General features: G+C 45.5%; 1 protein-coding gene across 1 annotated transcript in view; it reads right to left on the reverse strand.

Annotated features, from left to right (window-relative positions):
• Window positions 1-18,511, reverse strand: part of slc38a10 (solute carrier family 38 member 10) — a 44,428-nt gene that overhangs the window by 10,178 nt on the left and 15,739 nt on the right. The window contains 5 exon segments of the mRNA XM_080835517.1: window positions 6,600-6,722; window positions 6,932-7,423; window positions 9,155-9,236; window positions 9,238-9,367; window positions 17,432-17,601. Coding sequence (XP_080691643.1) covers window positions 6,600-6,722; window positions 6,932-7,423; window positions 9,155-9,236; window positions 9,238-9,367; window positions 17,432-17,601 — 997 coding nt within the window.

Consider the following 18,511-nt stretch of genomic DNA (forward strand, 5'->3'; position numbering starts at 1 on the left):
TCCCTCTCTCTCTCTCTTCTCTCTATTCCTCTCTCTCTCTCACTCCATCTATCTTTCTACCTATATATCTATCTATTCTCTCTCTCTTCCCCCCCTCTTTCTTTTTTTGTAATTTACTGTTTATTAAGTTTTTCCATTTTACAAATACAACAAAACCACATGACATAAACGTAAAACCAAAGTAGGACAAACAAAACAAGAAAAAAAAAAATAAAAAGCACAGATACAGAGAATGAACCAGGGGAGGTTCCAAATGTACATCTCTTATCTTAGAAGAGTTAGTCAAATTCAAATCCAATAGATAACAAAAACCACATCAGGAGGAGGAGCAGTAGTCTGTAGTACTATAATTACACAAAGTCTGGTCTTATTGTTAACACATAATACAACCAACTTGACCAATTTTCATAAAACTTGTCATATTGAGTCCTCAGTGTGAAAGTTACTCTCTCCATATTATATATATCATACACCACATCAATCCAGTCATCAACAGTTGGTGGGGCCTTCTGAAGCCATTTTCTTGTCATGGCCTTTTTGGCCGCTACTAATAGTACTCTCAACAAATATTTCACCACTTTTCCACATTGAAGCTCCTCAAAGTCACAGAGATATAATGTTTTGAAATCATAGTTAAGTCCTATATTGAAAGCTAATTCTAAATGGTTGTGGACACTTGTCCAGAAAGGAGCCACAGAGGTACAATTCCAAAAAATGTGAAAGTGATCTGCCACAATACATCCACAACATCTCCAGCAGATAGTTTGAGTAGAATATTTTGCCTTTTGAGCTGGCGTGGAAAAGAATCTAATAATGTTTTTCCAACTAAAGAATCTCCAAGTGGGTGAACTTGTCATCCTCCATTGTTGAGTACAGATCCTTTCCCACTCTTTCTCTGATAGTTGTAAATTACTCTCCTTTTCCCACCTTGATTTAATTGGCATTGTATTGACTCCTGTTAAGGCTTGAAGAGCAACATATAGTCTGGAAATAGTTTTCTTGTAAAAAGCATCTTCACATGCTTTCAAAAAGATGTCAATAACAGTGTTTTTATTAGGCTCTTTCTCTTTCCTTATAAAAGATTTATTGATAAAATCTCTGATTTGCAGGTATCTAAAATGATCTTGATTTTCTAACCCAAATCTGTCTTTCAGCTCCTGAAAACTCAGCACCCGATCTTCTTTTATTAAAGAGCTGTATGTTGTAAGACCTTTGTTGTTCCACATAAGAAATCGTTTGTCATGTATACTGGGTTTAAACTCAGAGTCGTAGGCAAACCATTTGAAGATACCCATCCTGTCTCTCAGGTGTTGTCGTTTGGTTATATTGTTCCATATCCCCAGGGAGCAAGATATCCAGGGGTTACTGGGATCAGAAAGGTGGTTAATTAGTGAACAATCCCCAATTAACATACTCGTTGGATATCTCCCTCCCATTGAGCATTCTATTTCCTTCCACCTAGATCTATAACTGGGTGTACACCATCCGACTAAAAACCTAAGCTGGGCAGCCTTGTAATAGTCTAATAGACATGGGAGAGCTAGTCCACCCCTGTCCTTAGACAGCTTGAGTGTTTTGAACCTTACTCTGGGTTTTTTCCCTGCCCAGATGAATCTGCTTAGATGTTTATCCCATTCCCTAAAGTAATATTCAGGTTTCTCAATAGGTATGGATTGAAATATATACAGCAGTCTTGGCAGTATATTCATTTTAATTGAGTCTATACGTGAATATATACTCAAGTAAGGGATCGAGCTCCATCTATTTATATCATCCAAAATCACCTTCTTAAGTGGCCCATAATTAATTTCCTGTATTCTGGATAAGTCTGAAGGCATAAAGATTCCAAGGTATTTTATGCATTTCTTATCCCAGTCAAGTTGATACCTTGAGCGGAGATAATGAGGTGGATTATAGTGGAAGTTGAGGACTTGTGTTTTTTGCTTATTAACTTTGTATCCTGAATATGATCCATATTCTTCCATAATGGACATCAGATTTGGTAGGGAGTTAGTAGGGTTGGTCAGATAGATAAGAATATCATCGGCAAAGAGAGCCAGTTTCTGCTCACCTGCCTCCAATTGAACTCCTGTAATGAGGTTGTTTTGTCTGATCCACTGGGCTAAAGGTTCTATAAAGATGGCAAACAGAAGTGGACTTAGCGGGCAGCCTTGCCTTGTGGACCTCTCCAATTGGAAAGAATCACTAAGTCCTCCATTTATTTTTAATCTAGCTTCTGGTTTGGTGTAAAGAGCTTCTAGTGTCTTAATTATTCTCTTGTTGAAACCAAATTTCTCCATAACTTTGAAGAGGAATTTCCATCTTACAGAATCAAATGCCTTTTGTGCGTCAATGCTGATCAGCATGGCCTCTATTTTGTTCTGGTTTATATGTCTGATAATATGTAGAGATCGTCTAATGTTGTCATGGGTCTGGCGTGTCGTTACAAAACCGGTTTGGTCCATGTTAATTATGTTAGGCAAAACTTTCTCTAGTCTTTTGGAGATGATTGAAGCAAACAGTTTGTAGTCAACGTTTAGCACACTAATTGGTCTGTAACTAGAACAATTTAGCTTGTCTTTTCCTCCCTTTGGTATGACGGAGATGGTGGCCTCCCTCCAAGATTTAGGAATTTCACCCTTTTCAATGACCCAGTTAAATGTTTTAAGCAGAATGGGGGTCAGTGCCTCCCTCAGCCCCTTGTACCAGCATGAGTTAAATCCATCGGCGCCGGGAGATTTATGAGCTCTTAATCTAGTGATAGCTGAGGCAAGCTCTTCTTCAGATATGGGTATCTTCAAAGCTGAATTTTGGTCATCTGTCAAGGTTGGTAGATCTAATGTTTGAAGCATTGATTCTAATTTGTCGTCACTGTGTACTTGAGGTTGTGAGTATAATTTTTCATAGTAGTCTTTGAAACAGTTTTTAATTTCCTCCGTTTCCTGAAGAATGTTTTTGGTCTCTGGATCCCTTATTTTATATATTGTGTTATCTGCCTCTTGCTTTTTTAATTTGTAAGCCAATAATTTTGCGTATTTACCTCCACCCTCATAATATGTTTGTTTTGTGTACATAAGTTTCTTTTGTATTTCTAGTCTGAATATTTCATTTATTTGGTTCCTTATCTTCTTCATTTTCGTTTCAGTGCCTGGATTAAGTGAGAGCTTATGCTCAAGTTCCAACTTTTTCAATTCTAACTGGAGATCATTGAGTCTCTTTGACCTTTGCTTCTTCAAGAAGGAGGTTGTTGCTATAACCTTTCCTCTCATTACTGCTTTACAAGCATCCCACAGAATAGGAGGGGAGACTTCATCATTATCATTATCTTTTATGTAATCCATAATGTCCTTACTAAATTGTTCTAACCTGTCTTTGTTCAATATAGTGGAGTTAAGTTTCCAATGACCTGGTTTAAACCTGCACTCATCAGTCACCGTCATATACACTGGACAGTGGTCTGAAAGATCAAGACTTCCAATACGACAGCCTTGCACTCTACTAACATCTCTCCCAAATATAAGAAAATAGTCGATTCTTGAGTAGGAAGAATGTGGAGATGAGAAATGGGTGTAGTCCCTAACTGACGGATTAAAAAACCTCCATACATCAGTCAAGCCCACCTCTGAAATTGTATTAGTAATCTTTTTAGTTAGCTTCTTGGGCTGAGATGATCGGGTGTTTGAGGAATCAAGAGACGGATTCAAAGTGATGTTGAAATCGCCCCCACATACTAAAATTCCCTGTGACTCAGTCACAGCTTTATCTAGTATTTTTTGGTAAAAATCGGAATTAGAGCCTGGGGGGATGTATACATTATATAGAGTAAAGTAAGTCCCATTAACCTTCCCTTTGATTAGTATAAATCTACCTTCTCTGTCTTTAATAGTAGATAGGTGTTCATATGTCACCCTTCCAGAGATCAAAATGGCTACCCCTCTATTATGCTTAGATCCATTAGAAGATGAGAAGACGTGTTTGAAACCGTACCTTTTAAGCTTTTGGTGATCTACTTCAGTCATATGGGTTTCTTGCAGGAAAGCTATTTCGATGTTCTCTTTCTTGAGTTTTGAGAGAATTTTGTTGCGTTTACCAGGGCTGAGAAGCCCATTTACATTAAAAGAAATTATATTGACCATAATAGTTTACTGCTTGATCCTATACCTTGCATATGTCTACTAAACACAAAATGACCCCTCCTTGGTGGTGCATTTTCTTCACACTCTAACAAAATAATCTCCCCTATCAACTTTAAACAAACATAACAGAAACAGAAAACATTGAACAACAACAAAAGTCCAGTGACTTCCAAAAATGGGGGAATCAGTGACCCCAGGTTCCCTGTTGGAAAGGAGTGGAGGGAAAAGGAACCCCACAAAAAGGGCAGGGCCCTCCCTAGTGGTGGAAAGACGAAAAGCAATCCGTAACCTCTAGATAAGTCCAACATAGCAAAAAAAATAAAGTTAACTCTGTTCAATCCGATTTGTGATAATAATGCCTGCCGCCTTTGAAGCATAATCATCAGGCAGTAACGAGCATGTTCTCAAACTGACCGTCTCATACCTTAGTAGGCCTACTTTCAGTCCTGAGATTGTTGAGATGTTCTTCTAAATTCCTGGAGTTTCTCTCTTGTTCTCGCCTCGAGATCGCCTTTACCTCTGGTGTTTTCTCGTTGCCATCGGAAAGTGCTCTTTATATTTCCCTCCAAGCTGGATCCAGGATCGGCTCTTTGCTTGGTCACCTCAAATCCTCTCGCTCTCAACTCTGCTATCGCCTCCTGCGCGTCTTTGTAAGTCTCCGTACCGTTGGCCCAGTAAACTCGAATTTTCGTGAATGGCGTTTGGAAGCGAATGCCTTTCTCCTTCAACGCTTTCTTGACACCAGCATAAGCCCTTCGTTTCTCAACGACTTCCGATGCGTAGTCATGGTCGAAAGAGATTAAATGTTCTGTTATATAGATTTTTTTCTTCCATGCCAGTGCTAAGACCACGTCTTTAACCTTAAATTGTTGAAAGCATACCACAATGGATCGCGGGGGAGACTCGGGGTCTGGTTTCTGTGCTGAAGCCCTGTGAGCCCGTTGAATCTGTAAGGACATTCCCTCTGGTAGCGTGAGCTCGTCAGCCAAAAGCTGGTTTAGAAACTTCACCATTGAATCTCCTTCGACGTCTTCGGGCACACCATAGATCCGAATATTACAACGTCTGGACCTACTCTCTAGGTCCGTTACTTTATCCTGCAGTCGACGTCTCTCTTTTAAAAGGAACAGTAGGGAATCTTTAGTTAAGACGCTATTCTCCTCCAGTTCTGAGACACGTTCCTGCATTTCAGAGATAGCATGGCCTTGGGTCTGAAGAGTAGTGCCTAGCTCTGTTAGCTTTAGGTCGAGATCTTGTTTGAATGCTGTTAGCTCACCTCGTAGGTCTGCTTTCAGTTCTCCCTTTAGGTCCGAGATAGCTGACTTTATATCTTTTTTAAAGTCCTTGAGGTCTTCAGTGATAGAAGTCATTTTTCGAAGCAGTTGACCCTCGGAATCTGAGGCGGTTTCTTTATCGGAGATTTTCTCATCATTTTGGGAGGAAGATGATTTCGGCATTATTCGTTCCTGAGTTACCGTTTTTGAATTCTGGCTTCTCAGTGATTTCCCCCCTGACATTACTTGCGTCTTCTATACAGAAAATAGATGAATTTTTGTAACGGGGTACTTTTGAAAAAGGATTGAAACAGAGAGTAACTTTACGCGTGTGTTCTCAACATGGCGTCCGCCGGAAGTCTCCCCCCCTCTTTCTATCCCTCTCTCTCACTCTATCCCCCTATCTCTGCATCTACCCCTCTCTCTATCTAACCATCTTTCCTGTCTGTCTGTCTATCCATCCATCCCTCTCTCTCCATCTCTCTCTCTCTCTCTCTCTATCCTCCGCTCTCTCTCTCCAGCCATCCAGCCAGTCTCTTGAGGTAAATGAGAGCCCAGGGCCCGTCTACTCAAAAACACACAAGGCCCACACGCATGGAAGAAAGGCACATGGTGCACTCTTTCACACACTTCCTCATGATTACTCACACACACACACACACACACACACACACACACACACACACACACACACACACACACACACACACAAAACACTCAAGACAGATGCTCACACTCCCTTCGGTCACACACCCCCCAACACACAAACACACATGGTGACGGAGAAGTCTCATAAGGTCATTGCTTAGTGGTGACCTCTGGATGGCCTTCAACTCCTCAAGGCAAGAGCACACAGTCAAAGGAACAGAGTCATATTTTTCATACATCACAAAAGCTCATTCTGCCAGAAGTTCAGACTTAAAGTCATGTGAAGGGAACGCACGCGCACGCACACACACACCCACTCACACACAAACCCCTCCCTTATTGTTCACTCTGCCTAAGTGTACCACTGTAGTGCAGAACTGGGAATAAACAAGAATATCTCAGGCTTGGACAGCCACAACACAGGCTGTGTCACCTACTCACACACTCACACTCACACACACACACACACACACACTTTGACAGGCCACACATGGTCTACTCACGTGCACACACACGCTGGCTCGAGGAACGCGTTACTCACCCTCCATCTTGTCGTCTCCACCCTCTTTGGCCTCCTTCACCTCTGGGCCATCCTTCTCTTTCTGATCCTGGGCCTGGGCCCCCTCGTGCAGCTCCGCTTCTGGGACTACGGCAGCTGCCTCTTCTACAACACAGACATGTTACACTCAGTGTTTGTGTGTTTGGTCTCCTAAAGGACACCTCACTATGGCAGAATATGTTCAGTATAGAGATGTTTACACGCACACGCACACGCACACGCACACACAAACACAGTAAGTCTTCTGCATTGGCTGCTAGTGCGGTGAAACATTAAAGTGTCTGAAAGGAGAGAAACCCAGTTTCATGACATACTTTTCCCAGGAGGCACTGGGTCTTGGATCTTCTCCACGCTGCTGACTTTAACCCAGTCCGCCTCAGCCGGCTTCACAACCTGGGGGTCTTTGACCACAGGCAGCTTCTCCAGCTCCTTGTGGACCACCACAGGATCCGGACCCTTCTCCCCTCCTCCTCTTTCGACCTGCGCAGCCTTGTCCACCACCTCGTTGGGATGGCCTGCCGGTTCTCTAACCACGCCTGCCGCCGCCGGCTTCACCTCGGCCGGTGCAGGCTTCTCCTTGGCCTCCTCGTTCTTCTTCTGCTCCTCTGACTTCCCAGCATCCTCCGCTGCGTCCTGGTGCTGGCCAGCCCCCGGCGCCTCCTCGTCCTCCTTCTCGGCCTCCTCCTCCTGGCGCTTCTCCTCCTCCGCCTCCAGCTCCTCGCGGTTCTTCTTGTTGTCCACCATCACCTCGTCCTGGGGGATGGGCGGCTCGTGACGGTGCGCCTCGCCGTCCGCCACCGCCACGCCTACAGGAGGAAGAGGGGGAAGAGGATAGAAGAGCGACCTTCAGCCTTCAAACCAGGAGTCGCCATAGGAACCATGGAATCTGGTGATGGCAGTCACCTTGGAAACCAGGGCTCTTCACATACAGGGCTTTCATAAAAGGCGGAACACTAGCGGTCAGCACGAACTCTCAAACATACGGTCAATCTACAGCGGAATCGAAGGTAAAGTCTTTAAGGAAACAAAGCTCTTTACAACAACCACAGATGGAGGAGGGGGGGACAGGAGCTTTTACGGTCCTTAACAACACCCGCTTTACACACACACACACACACACACACACACACACACACACACACACACACACACACACACACACACACACACACACACACACACACACACACACACACACACACACACACACACACACACACAGGAAACTCAAAACTTTTAAGCGCTCATCCTCCTGCCTCCTTCCATAACGGATGCTGTTTGACATGACCGATAGGCAACAAAAAAAAACAGTGGGGAAAAAACCCTGATAATCCCCAAACACAACAAACAGCCAGCAGAACAGACTTCCTCTTTTTTATTCCTCTAATGCAAACGGAGGGAGAAAGGGAGAGAGCAAAAGGAGGAAGGACGTTCTGCCCTAGTGACTTTGGAGGCTAGCATTCACCTCTGGCTATGTGGGGTGGGGTGTGGTGTGGTGTGGTGTGGGGTGGGGTGTGGTGTGTGGGGTGGTGTGTGTGTGGGGTGGGGTGTGTGTGTGTGTCTGTGGGGTTGGGTGTGTGTGTGTGTGTGTGTGTGTGTGTGGGGCGGGTTGTGGTGTGTGTGTGTGTGGGCTGGGGTGTGGTGTGTGTCTGCGGGGTTTGGTGTGTGTGTTGTGCTGTGTGTGTGTGTGTGTGTGTGTGTGTGTGTGTGTGTGGGTTGTGGTGTTTGTGTTTGTGTGTGTTGTGTGTTGTGTGTTGTGTGTTGTGTGTGTGTGTGGGGGGGGGGGTTCTAGGGAGACAAACGACCAGCTCCCCCCCACACACTATTTGAGGAAGTGGAAGGACAGGAAAGCACTGTAAAACAGCCGGCACACAGCAAAGGCAGAAATAGAACAGCTATTTAAATCCGCTACTGCCTATTAACTCATTATGAGAATGCACAACTCCAGAGAGCACACTGGAGTCAGTGATCTAGAGGTGATCTAGAGGTGATCTAGGGTTATGACACTTAAATAAGAGATACTGCACGTACTGCCGTGTATGTATGGATTTGGACATTTGTTTATGTTTGTAATTCATCTGGTCTCCGCTTAATGGTGCACCAACATGTTCCAATTATCCTGCAGTGGTCGCTTTTTATCTCGACCCCTTAGTTTCCTATAAAATGTGGTCTTCATAGGTCTTATTAAACCCTTTGAAAGAAATTACAAGCTTCAGCAAAAGTAGTCAGTGCTACTTCACTGCCATAGTAAAGCAAGGAGAATCACTAGGGCACCGACACATTAAACCGCTAAGGAGCATTGAAACAAACTCATTTCCAGTCAGGCTAAATCCTTATAGGCCCAGCTGTGGCAATTAAAAGCAGAAACCATCACTGCTTTTATTCCTGTGTATAGCAGAAGGTATGCTCTCCATCCCGTGACTCAGCTGATTAGACTTCATGGTTTCTCTGGTTACTTCTCGCAGTCCTGACTGGTTCTGAGAGCCATCAGTCAACCCCTAAGCCCACCCCTCCAGCTTTTGGCTGAGTGGGCATACCTGCTTCAGGTCGGTCCACCTGCACCTCCTCCCCTTTGGTCTTGGCGTTGGGGGCCTCCACGGGGCCCTTGATCTGGGGAGCCTCGCCCGGCTCCTGCCCCGCTGGGCGCAGGCCCTCGACGGGCAGGTTGGGGCGCTCCTCCACTGGCCTCTTCACAGGGAGCTTGGGTCTGTCGAGATCCACAACGGGTTCCACAGCCATCACTGGTTTCCCTGCCAACGAGAGAAAGACGGGCCGACATCAATATCATCCCATCAAGATTCAAGTAGTGAACGGTGAATTTAGCATTAGAAGTCATTATAGGACATGTGATGGATTTCAATTCTACATTCAAAATTTCCCTGGGAAAATATGTGCCGGGGTAAAAGAGGGTGAGGAAAGAAGAGAAAATAATTACGAGAAGAGAAAAGAAGGAGAGCGAGGAAAAGAAGAAAAGAAAAAGATACAGCAGCACAACAGCAGTCAAACGGGTGTAAAAACACAAAGAAAGAAGCGATAACGCCTTATAGTGAGGAGGAGAGGAGCAGAGGAGTGGAGGACACCTCAAGACGGGGAGAGAAGAGAGGAGAAACAGCAGCAGAGGAGAGGAGGACACCTCGAGACGGGGAGAGAAGAGAGGAGAAACAGCAGCAGAGAAGTGGAGGACACCTCGAGACGGGGAGAGAAGAGAGGAGAAACAGCAGCAGAGGAGTGGAGGACACCTCGAGACGGGGAGAGAAGAGAGGAGAAACAGGAGCAGAGGAGTGGAGGACACCTCGAGACGGGGAGAGAAGACGGCCACCAGCAGGGGGCAGCAAACCCTCAGAGGCAGCGCACCAGCAGAGCGGAGTCTAGAGGAGGCAAGACGAGACGAGAGGAGAAGAGAGGAGAGACGGGAGGAGAGATCGCACCCTAACTCCGCAGCAGATAAGAGATTGATGTCCAGCACTTTCCATATAACCTTGCCTTTTGTCCCGGGTAAAATAGCCACTGAATATTTACGACGACTGTGCAACGCCTCTCTTCTCTCCTCACTCGCCTTTCCAGGTGTGTCAAAGCACCCCTGTACATGAGCATATGTGCGTTTGTGTGTGTGTGTGTGTGTGTGTGTGTGTGTGTGTGTGTGTGTGTGTGTGTGTGTGTGTGTGTGTGTGTGTGTGTGTGTGTGTGTGTGTAGCCTGACATGGCTTGAGGCTAACCAAAGGTGCTCTCCATAATCTGTGCTCTTCACTCACACACTTTCACCCTTCGACTAGGTCGAGGACAGAGGACGGACACAGAAGGGTTTGAACGCTGCTTTGCTGGTAAGAACACGGGCTGGGTCGTGTCCTATGGTTTGAGCTCTTTGAGGTTGGGTCCAGACGGACGATGCGTTGAGTATGACAGTGCGCATACTAGGACCCCTGGGACTCGGGACGCTGCTCGCCACACTGACTGGAAACCGACTAGATCTAGCCCAAAATATGTGTAAGCCTACATGGTTGAAAAACATGAAAAGAATCTGAAGGCTGCCAATTTTACTTATTTTACAACAATGGTTGAGTAGACAAACAACACCATCAAACAACACTCACTCAACACTATCCATCACTCTACGGTGTCTAAATGCGCGCCGCAACACTTGATAATGTATCTGCATCATATCCACCAGCCCTTCTACGGATCAATAACAGGATGGATGCATCGGAATGTAAAACATGGACCTGCATATTTAACGCTATGTCTCTTGGTTCGCAGTAGCCGTCAAACGTTAGGATCAAACCTGTATTACGCAATGGGGAGTAGCAGAAACAAACTGCTTCACTGGTCACCCTCAGGCTGGCGGCTGCAGCTGCTAATGCTGTTAAGACGCTCTTGTTGTCGTTTACTTGTTGTTGTTTACTTGTCAATGTAATGTTGCGCACAAATCAGAAGCCATTTCACACCTATGGTGGCGAGCACTTGAACAACACAAATGTGTGTGTGTGTTTGTGTGTGTCTTGTGTGTGTGTGTAGGGTGTGTGTGTGTGGGATGGAGTGTGTGTGTGTGTGTGTGTGTGTGTGTGTGTGTGTGTGTGTGTGTGTGTGTGTGTGTGTGTGTGTGCGGGATTGAATGTGTGTGTGTGTGTGTATGGGATGGGGTGTGTAGGTTGTGTGTGTAGGGTGTGTGTGTGTGTCTTGTGTGTGTGTGTTTGGGATGGAGTGTGTGGTTATGGGATGGGGTGTGTGTGTGTGTGTGTGTGTGTGTGTGTGTGTTTGAGATGGAGTGTGTGTGTGTGTGTGTGTGTGTGTGTGTGTGTGTGTGTGTGTGTGTGTGTGGGGGGGGGACTTGAACATCCCTACATAAAGGACATCGTTCATTCCTCTGCCTTAGTGGGGAGGCCGAGGGTCAGGAACGGGGGTGAACTATAGTCGGAGACGACTGTGAGACCCTCCTCACCTAAGGAAGGTCCATTCACTTGAGTGCAAGAGATAGCGTTCATATCAGTGGCGTTTCTACATTAGGGGCAGGTGGGGCAGGTCTACATTAGACCCACGAGATGGCACTGTTGAGCAGAAGGCTCAATCCATTCCTACTTCGTGGCAAACTATATATATATTTTTATATGCAAAGTAGCGTACATATTTGTGTGAATAAACTTGACTCACAAGCATTATAGTCTTGTTTTGGAGTAATTTGATTCGTGTGTTCTACTGCCTGTGTGCTTGCCATCACTGATCTCAAAAAGTTTCTTTTTGAGATCAGTGGCTTGCCATAGGCATGAATGAACGTTATGTCTATATTTCCGTTTCCTGTTTCCGGAGGGTCAAAGACCCACGCTGCCCCACCGTTACCATAGAAACACCAATGAGCGCGAACCACACCGGCCAAAGTTAACATTGAGGCTAGGGGCAATTTCAAATTTGCCCCTAGACGTTAACTGCGTAATCTACGTATTCTACGTAATGTAGACTGGGATAATGGGAACCTCGCGAGAACTCTACCCCGAGACTAAGCAACAAAAAAAAAAAAAACATACAGTGAGAGTGAGATCAGGAGTTACAGGAGACTTACAGAAGAGTTTGCTATCGGTAGATTTTACACAATTTTGAAAGAGTTTTTTTAATGAATGGATAAGAATGAATAACGTAGATTGTTTGCTGAGGGTGCATTTCAGCACATTGCCGCAGGAAGAAAAATTGGAAATACAACGTTTGGGACCACACAGTCCATGCTTTCTATTGAAAACACCTTCATTAATGGACTGCTGGATTTTAACGACAACGTAATCGAGAGGTTTGCTCAAGCAAAGAACCGTGGAGCCAACTTCCTTTTTAAGTGATCTGCATTGGTGAGTCAAAACTGAGCTGAAGGAGATCGTTTTGTTTAATAAATTATGCAAGTTATTGAAGCTATGTGTCTGTCTAATCTTTTTACTTTAATGCTATATTATATTGCGTACCATGTTGGCGCTCTGAGATTATTTGGAACGAAGAGTGCGTTTGAAATATAATGCAATATTATTATTAATATTATTATAGGCAACATCTTTGTGTCGTGCTGAGCGGTAAAGCATGTGACATGTATTTGGATGTTTGCTCCCTGCTGGCACTCAAAATGCAGCCCATAGTATACCTGACTGGTCTATATATGTAGGCCTACTGTTATAATAATCAGCTACCTCTATTTTTGTAATGTAATATGACGTCATATAAATTTGCCCCACCAGAAATTTCAGGCTGAAATCGCCACTGGTTCACATTCTAGAACGGTTCTAGGCCTTTGTGGGAAGTCAGAAAGGTTCCACAACACATGCAGCACAGCACCCCCAGCGACATAACGATAAACAATAAAGGATAAACAATCAATTCTATTTTCTCCAAGTCACCTTCTCCTTTACAATCAGTCACAACACTCACTGCTGCCCCAATTCATTCTTCTCTTCCTACTCCTGACTCATCTCTCCTCACTTCTCCATTGCTCTCTGTTCCTTTCTCATTCACACTCCCTTTGCCTTGGCCAAGCTCTCTCTCACTCTGTTGTTTGTTTGATTGTTTTTTTCTCTCTTTCTATCTCTCTCTCTCACCATATCTAGCTTTCATTTCTTCTCTCACACACACTGCCTCCTTCCATTACTGAGTGCATCTTGATTCACATTCTCTCTCCCCTTCTGTGTTTCTCTCTCTCTAGCTCTCTCTCTGTCTGTCTCTCTTTCTCCCCCCTTCTGTTTCCCTCTATCTCTCCCTGTCTCTCTCCCTGTCTCTCTCGCTGTCTCTCTCGCTGTCTCTCCCTGTCTCTCTCTCTGTCTCTCTCGCTGTCTCTCTCGCTGTCTCTCCCTGTCTCTGTCTCTCCCTGTCTCTGTCTCTCTCTCTCTGTCTCTCTCTGTCTCTCTCTGTCTCACTCTCTGTCTCTCTCACTGTCTCTCTCTGTCTCTCTCTGTCTCTCTCTCTCTGTCTCACTCTCTCTCTCTCTGTCTCTCTCTGTCTCACTCTCTCTCTCTCTGTCTCTCTCTCTCTCTGTCTCTCATTCGCTCCCAGCTGCCCGGGCCGTGTGCTGTAAACAGGAAACAGGTGTGGAAGTGGGCGTCCCTGGGTGATAAATGCCAGTATCAGTCAGACAAGAGCACAGAGAGAAGGGAGGGGGGAGAAAAAGAGAGAGTAAGAGAGAGAGAAAAGGAGAGGGAAAGAGAGAAAAAGAGAAAGAGATAAAGAGGGAGATGAGACAAAGAGGTAAAGAGGGAGGGAGAGACAGACAAACAAACAGAGAACAGAGAGTGATAGTGAGGGAGAGAAAATGAGAGAGATCAAGAGACAGACTGAGACAGAAAGATAAGACTTCAAGTCAGAACCAAATTAGAAGCCTGCTGACATCCCTTCATCATACTCCTAACATTTGCAATGCCGCTTTAATATCAAGGTCGATTACACATGCCACACAAACTTTAAAAGAGACAACTCTGTTTGTCAATAAGTCAACAACAATCCCAAGTTAAAGTGTGGAGGCCTTCACAGTATTCTCTGAGTCACCTACACCTGTGCCTGAAGAAGCTTGGGACGTCAGCTTAACTCACCTCTATCACTCATTCATTCATTTTTGCTCTGAAGGCCAAAAAAAAGATGACCTTCATTTCTGCAGTCCAAACATTGTTATTGATTAGGTGGTGGCCAAAAATGAACCAATCGATAAGATCGATTTCTGAATTTGAACACTACATCATGGTGACTGACATCGGAGACATTCAGAAGCTCCTTGTTAATGATTTACAGAACAGAGATTTACAGAAAAGAGAGAGGTTTACCGAAAAGAAAGAGATTTACAGAAAAGAGAGGTTTACAGAAAAGAGAGATTTAAAGAAAAGAGAGATTTACAGAAAAGAGAGAGGTTTACAGAACAGAAAGAGATTTACAGAAAAGAGAGAGGTTTACAGAACAGAAAGAGATTTACAGAAAAGAGAGAGGTTTACAGAAGAGAGAGATTTAAAGAAAAGAGAGATTGACAGAAAAGAGAGAGGTTTACAGAAGAGAGAGAGGTTTACCGAAGAGAGAGAGGTTTACAGAATAGAGAGAGATTGACAGAAAAGAGAGAGGTTTACAGAACAGAGAGAGGTTTACAGAAGAGAGAGAGGTTTACAGAAAAGAGAGAGGTTTACAGAAAAGAGAGAGGTTTACCGAAGAGAGAGAGGTTTACCGAAGAGAGAGAGGTTTACAGAACAGAGAGAGGTTTACAGAAGAGAGAGGTTTACAGAACAGAAAGAGATTTACAGAAAAGAGAGAGGTTTACAGAAGAGAGAGATTTAAAGAAAAGAGAGATTGACAGAAAAGAGAGAGGTTTACAGAAAAGAGAGAGGTTTACCGAAGAGAGAGAGGTTTACCGAAGAGAGAGAGGTTTACAGAACAGAGAGAGGTTTACCGAAGAGAGAGAGGTTTACAGAATAGAGAGAGATTGACAGAAAAGAGAGAGGTTTACAGAACAGAGAGAGGTTTACAGAAGAGAGAGAGGTTTACAGAAAAGAGAGAGGTTTACAGAAAAGAGAGAGAGATTGACAGAAAAGAGAGAGGTTTACAGAAAAGAGAGAGGTTTACAGGAAAGAGAGATTTAAAGAAGAGAGAGATATTTACTAAAGAAAGAGATTTAAAGAAAAGGGAGAGGTTTACAGAAAAAAAAACTGTGGTGAGTTTGACAGCATTACTTCTTTGGCAGGAGTCACACGCGACATTAACAAGTCTCCCCTGCTAACACCAGCATGACCAACAATGTCCCTAGCATGTGTGTTGACCGCATGGTCCAAGCACCATTTTCTCCAGGGGATACACAAGACAGTTAGGAAGACATTAGACAGGAGTCATTTTGCGTCCAGAGAGTCATTCTTCATCCACAGTGATAGTTTTGCCAGTGTGACTGTGTTTTGGCAGTGACTTGCGCATATTGAGACATTACAAAAAAGTTCCCACTGCCAACACCGTCAAGGCCAACAATTCCTCCTACGAGCTTGAAGGCTGTTTTGAAACCAACACTGGTAAAGCTGCTGAAATATGGTTAACTTATGCCATAACAACAGACGGAAAAACCACACTTCAATGTCGAACACTCGACTTAACACGTGACTGACCACATGTCACTTATTCAGATGCTATCCTCTCTTGCGCCATCATGACACCAAACAAAACCATCCTATAAAGAAGGATTAAGGATGTTTGAAAACAATGGAAACAAACAGACAGACAGACAGACAGACCACACATTCAGAAAACAGTCTCTGAGACATCCCCTGAGAGTGTGTCCAAGAGAGAATGTACAGAGAAAGACGGAAAAGTGAAGCCCAAGTCAAGAGAGATAAAAAGTGCGAGCGTGGGAAGGGAGGAATAGAAGTAGACAGAAAAGGAAAGAAAGAGAAATACAGAAAGAGAGATAGATGGAGAGCTTAAGACAGAGGAGAGGAGAGAAAACTGATGGAGAAAGACCAAAAGAGAAAGAGAGAGAGAGAGCGATTAAAGCTGTGCAGCATGTGTCTGTTGCCCTTGGTATCTTTGTGTGCCAGATTCCTCCCTCTTCCCACAATCCTTCTCTTGCATCTAGTTTCACTCCCCACTTTATTTTATTCCCTACCTTCTCCTAACACACACAAACACACACACACAAACACACACACACACACACACACACACACACACACACACACACACACACACACACACACACACACACACACACACACACACACACACACACACACACACACACACACACACACACACACACACACACACACACACACACACACACACACACACACACACACACACACACACACACACACACACACACACACACACACACACACACACACACCTTTCCCCAACTTCTCCTCTATATGCAGCCAGGACAGGGAAAAGCCTTGGGCGTTACACCAATCCCAAATCGTGTGTGTGCGCCCACACACATACACACACACACACACACACACAAACTCGCACTGGGAGCAGAGTCAGTGAAGTCTGAAGGGCACTGACTGTGGGCCTAGTTTTTAAAGCCATCAGACTCACACTCATACACCATCTCCCCTTACACTTTCTCCCTCTCTCTTCCTCCCTCTCTCTTCCAACCTCTCTCTTCCTCCCTCTCTCTTCCTCCCTCTCCACCTACTTTTCATCCACCACTTCCCCTCTGGACTCTCTCTGTTTTCTCCTTCCGTTTCTTCTCACTCACTCAACCCCTCTACTCCTCTTTCGCCAGACTCTCTTCATCTGATCCTTTCTCTCCCTTTTTTCCCTCTCTTCTTTCCTTCCTCTGTCTCCAATCACTCCATCAGCAGCTCTGTTTTTCTTTCTGTCCTTCTATATCCTCCATGTTTGTGCAAGACAAGGCAAATACTTCACTCTAGCTAGTCCGTTTTGCTCCAGCTGTTCAGTGTGTGCTCCTTCCTCTTCTCTGTGAGCGTGCACATGTGTGGTGTCCTCATGAGGCACCTGTAGGCTGGACACGCACCAGTGAGGTGAGCCACTGTGTCTGGACTGCTTGTTTATTTGATTTCTCCCTCCCACTCTCTCCATCTCTCTCACACACACACACACACACACTCACACACACACACACACACACACACACACACACACACACACACACACACACACACACACTCACACACTTACACGCACATATTCACACACCCCACACACGCACGCATGCACGCACTCACGCACACCTATTCTCTTTCTCTCTCTCCCTCCACAGTCAATTAAAGCACAGACTGTCAGTGTGTTTCTGAATCATCACGCTAAGCCTGTTTAGGTTCTGTTTAGGTTCTCAAGAGGGGTTGGTATTGGGTCTGCGTCAGTACCGGGGATCTTGGGCAGCTCCGGGAGCTTGACGGCGGCGGCGGGCAGCGGGTCCTGGACCTTGGGGGGCGGGCGGCGGCCGGGGGTGCACTGGGGGGGAGCTGCTGCTGGACATGGAGAGGGTGGTGAAGGTGCTGATGATCAGGATGCCCAGTCCTACCCACAACACCAGCTGTAGAGAGAGAGGGGGGGGGGGTGGGGAGAGAGAGGGAGAGAGAGTGGGAGAGAGAGTGAAGAGGGAGGGAGAGAGAGAGGGAGAGAGAAGAGGGAGGGAGAGAGAGAGGGAGAGAGAAGAGGGAGGGAGAGAGAGAGGGAGAGGGAAGAGGGAGGGAGAGAGAGAGGGAGAGAGAAGAGGGAGGGAGAGAGAGGGGGAGAGGGAGAGAGAGGGGGGCAAGAGGGAGAGAAAGAGAAGTAAACAAAAGAAAACATTGAGAAGTAATTATGACCGAGCCAAACCATAGTGATCATTACAATGGGATGAATGTGGTCGACATCCTGAAATAAAAACAGAAATGATAAAACATCCTACAGTTCATATTCTGATCATCTTCTCTCTCTCTCTCTACAACTGCTCCCCCTCTCTCTACCACTGTCCCTCTGTCCCTCCCTCTCTCTCTCTACCACCCCTCTCTCTACCACTGCCCCCCCTCTCTCTACCACTGCCCCCCCTCCCTCTCTCTACCACTGTCCCTCTGTCCCTCCCTCTCTCTCTCTACCACCCCTCTCTCTACCACTGCCCCCCCTCTCTCTACCACTGCCCCCCCTCTCTCTACAACTGCCCCCCCTCTCTCTACCACTGCCCCCCTCTCTCTACCACTGCCCCCCCCTCTCTCTACCACTGCCCCCCCTCTCTCTACAACTGCCCCCCCTCTCTCTACCACTGCCCCCCCCTCTCTCTACCACTGCCCCCCCCCCTCTCTCTACCACTGCTCCCCCTCTTTTTTTCTCTCTACCACTGTCTTTCTCTCACTCACTCAAAATCAAAGGGAACTTAATATCAAATCTCTGTCACACCCCCCACCCCCCCCCCCCTTCTGTCTTTAGAAAACTCCTGTTCATTTCTCCCTTTCTCTCCCCCTCTC

This window comes from Sprattus sprattus, assembly GCF_963457725.1.
Source record: "Sprattus sprattus genome assembly, chromosome: 3".
NCBI lineage: Eukaryota > Metazoa > Chordata > Actinopteri > Clupeiformes > Clupeidae > Sprattus > Sprattus sprattus.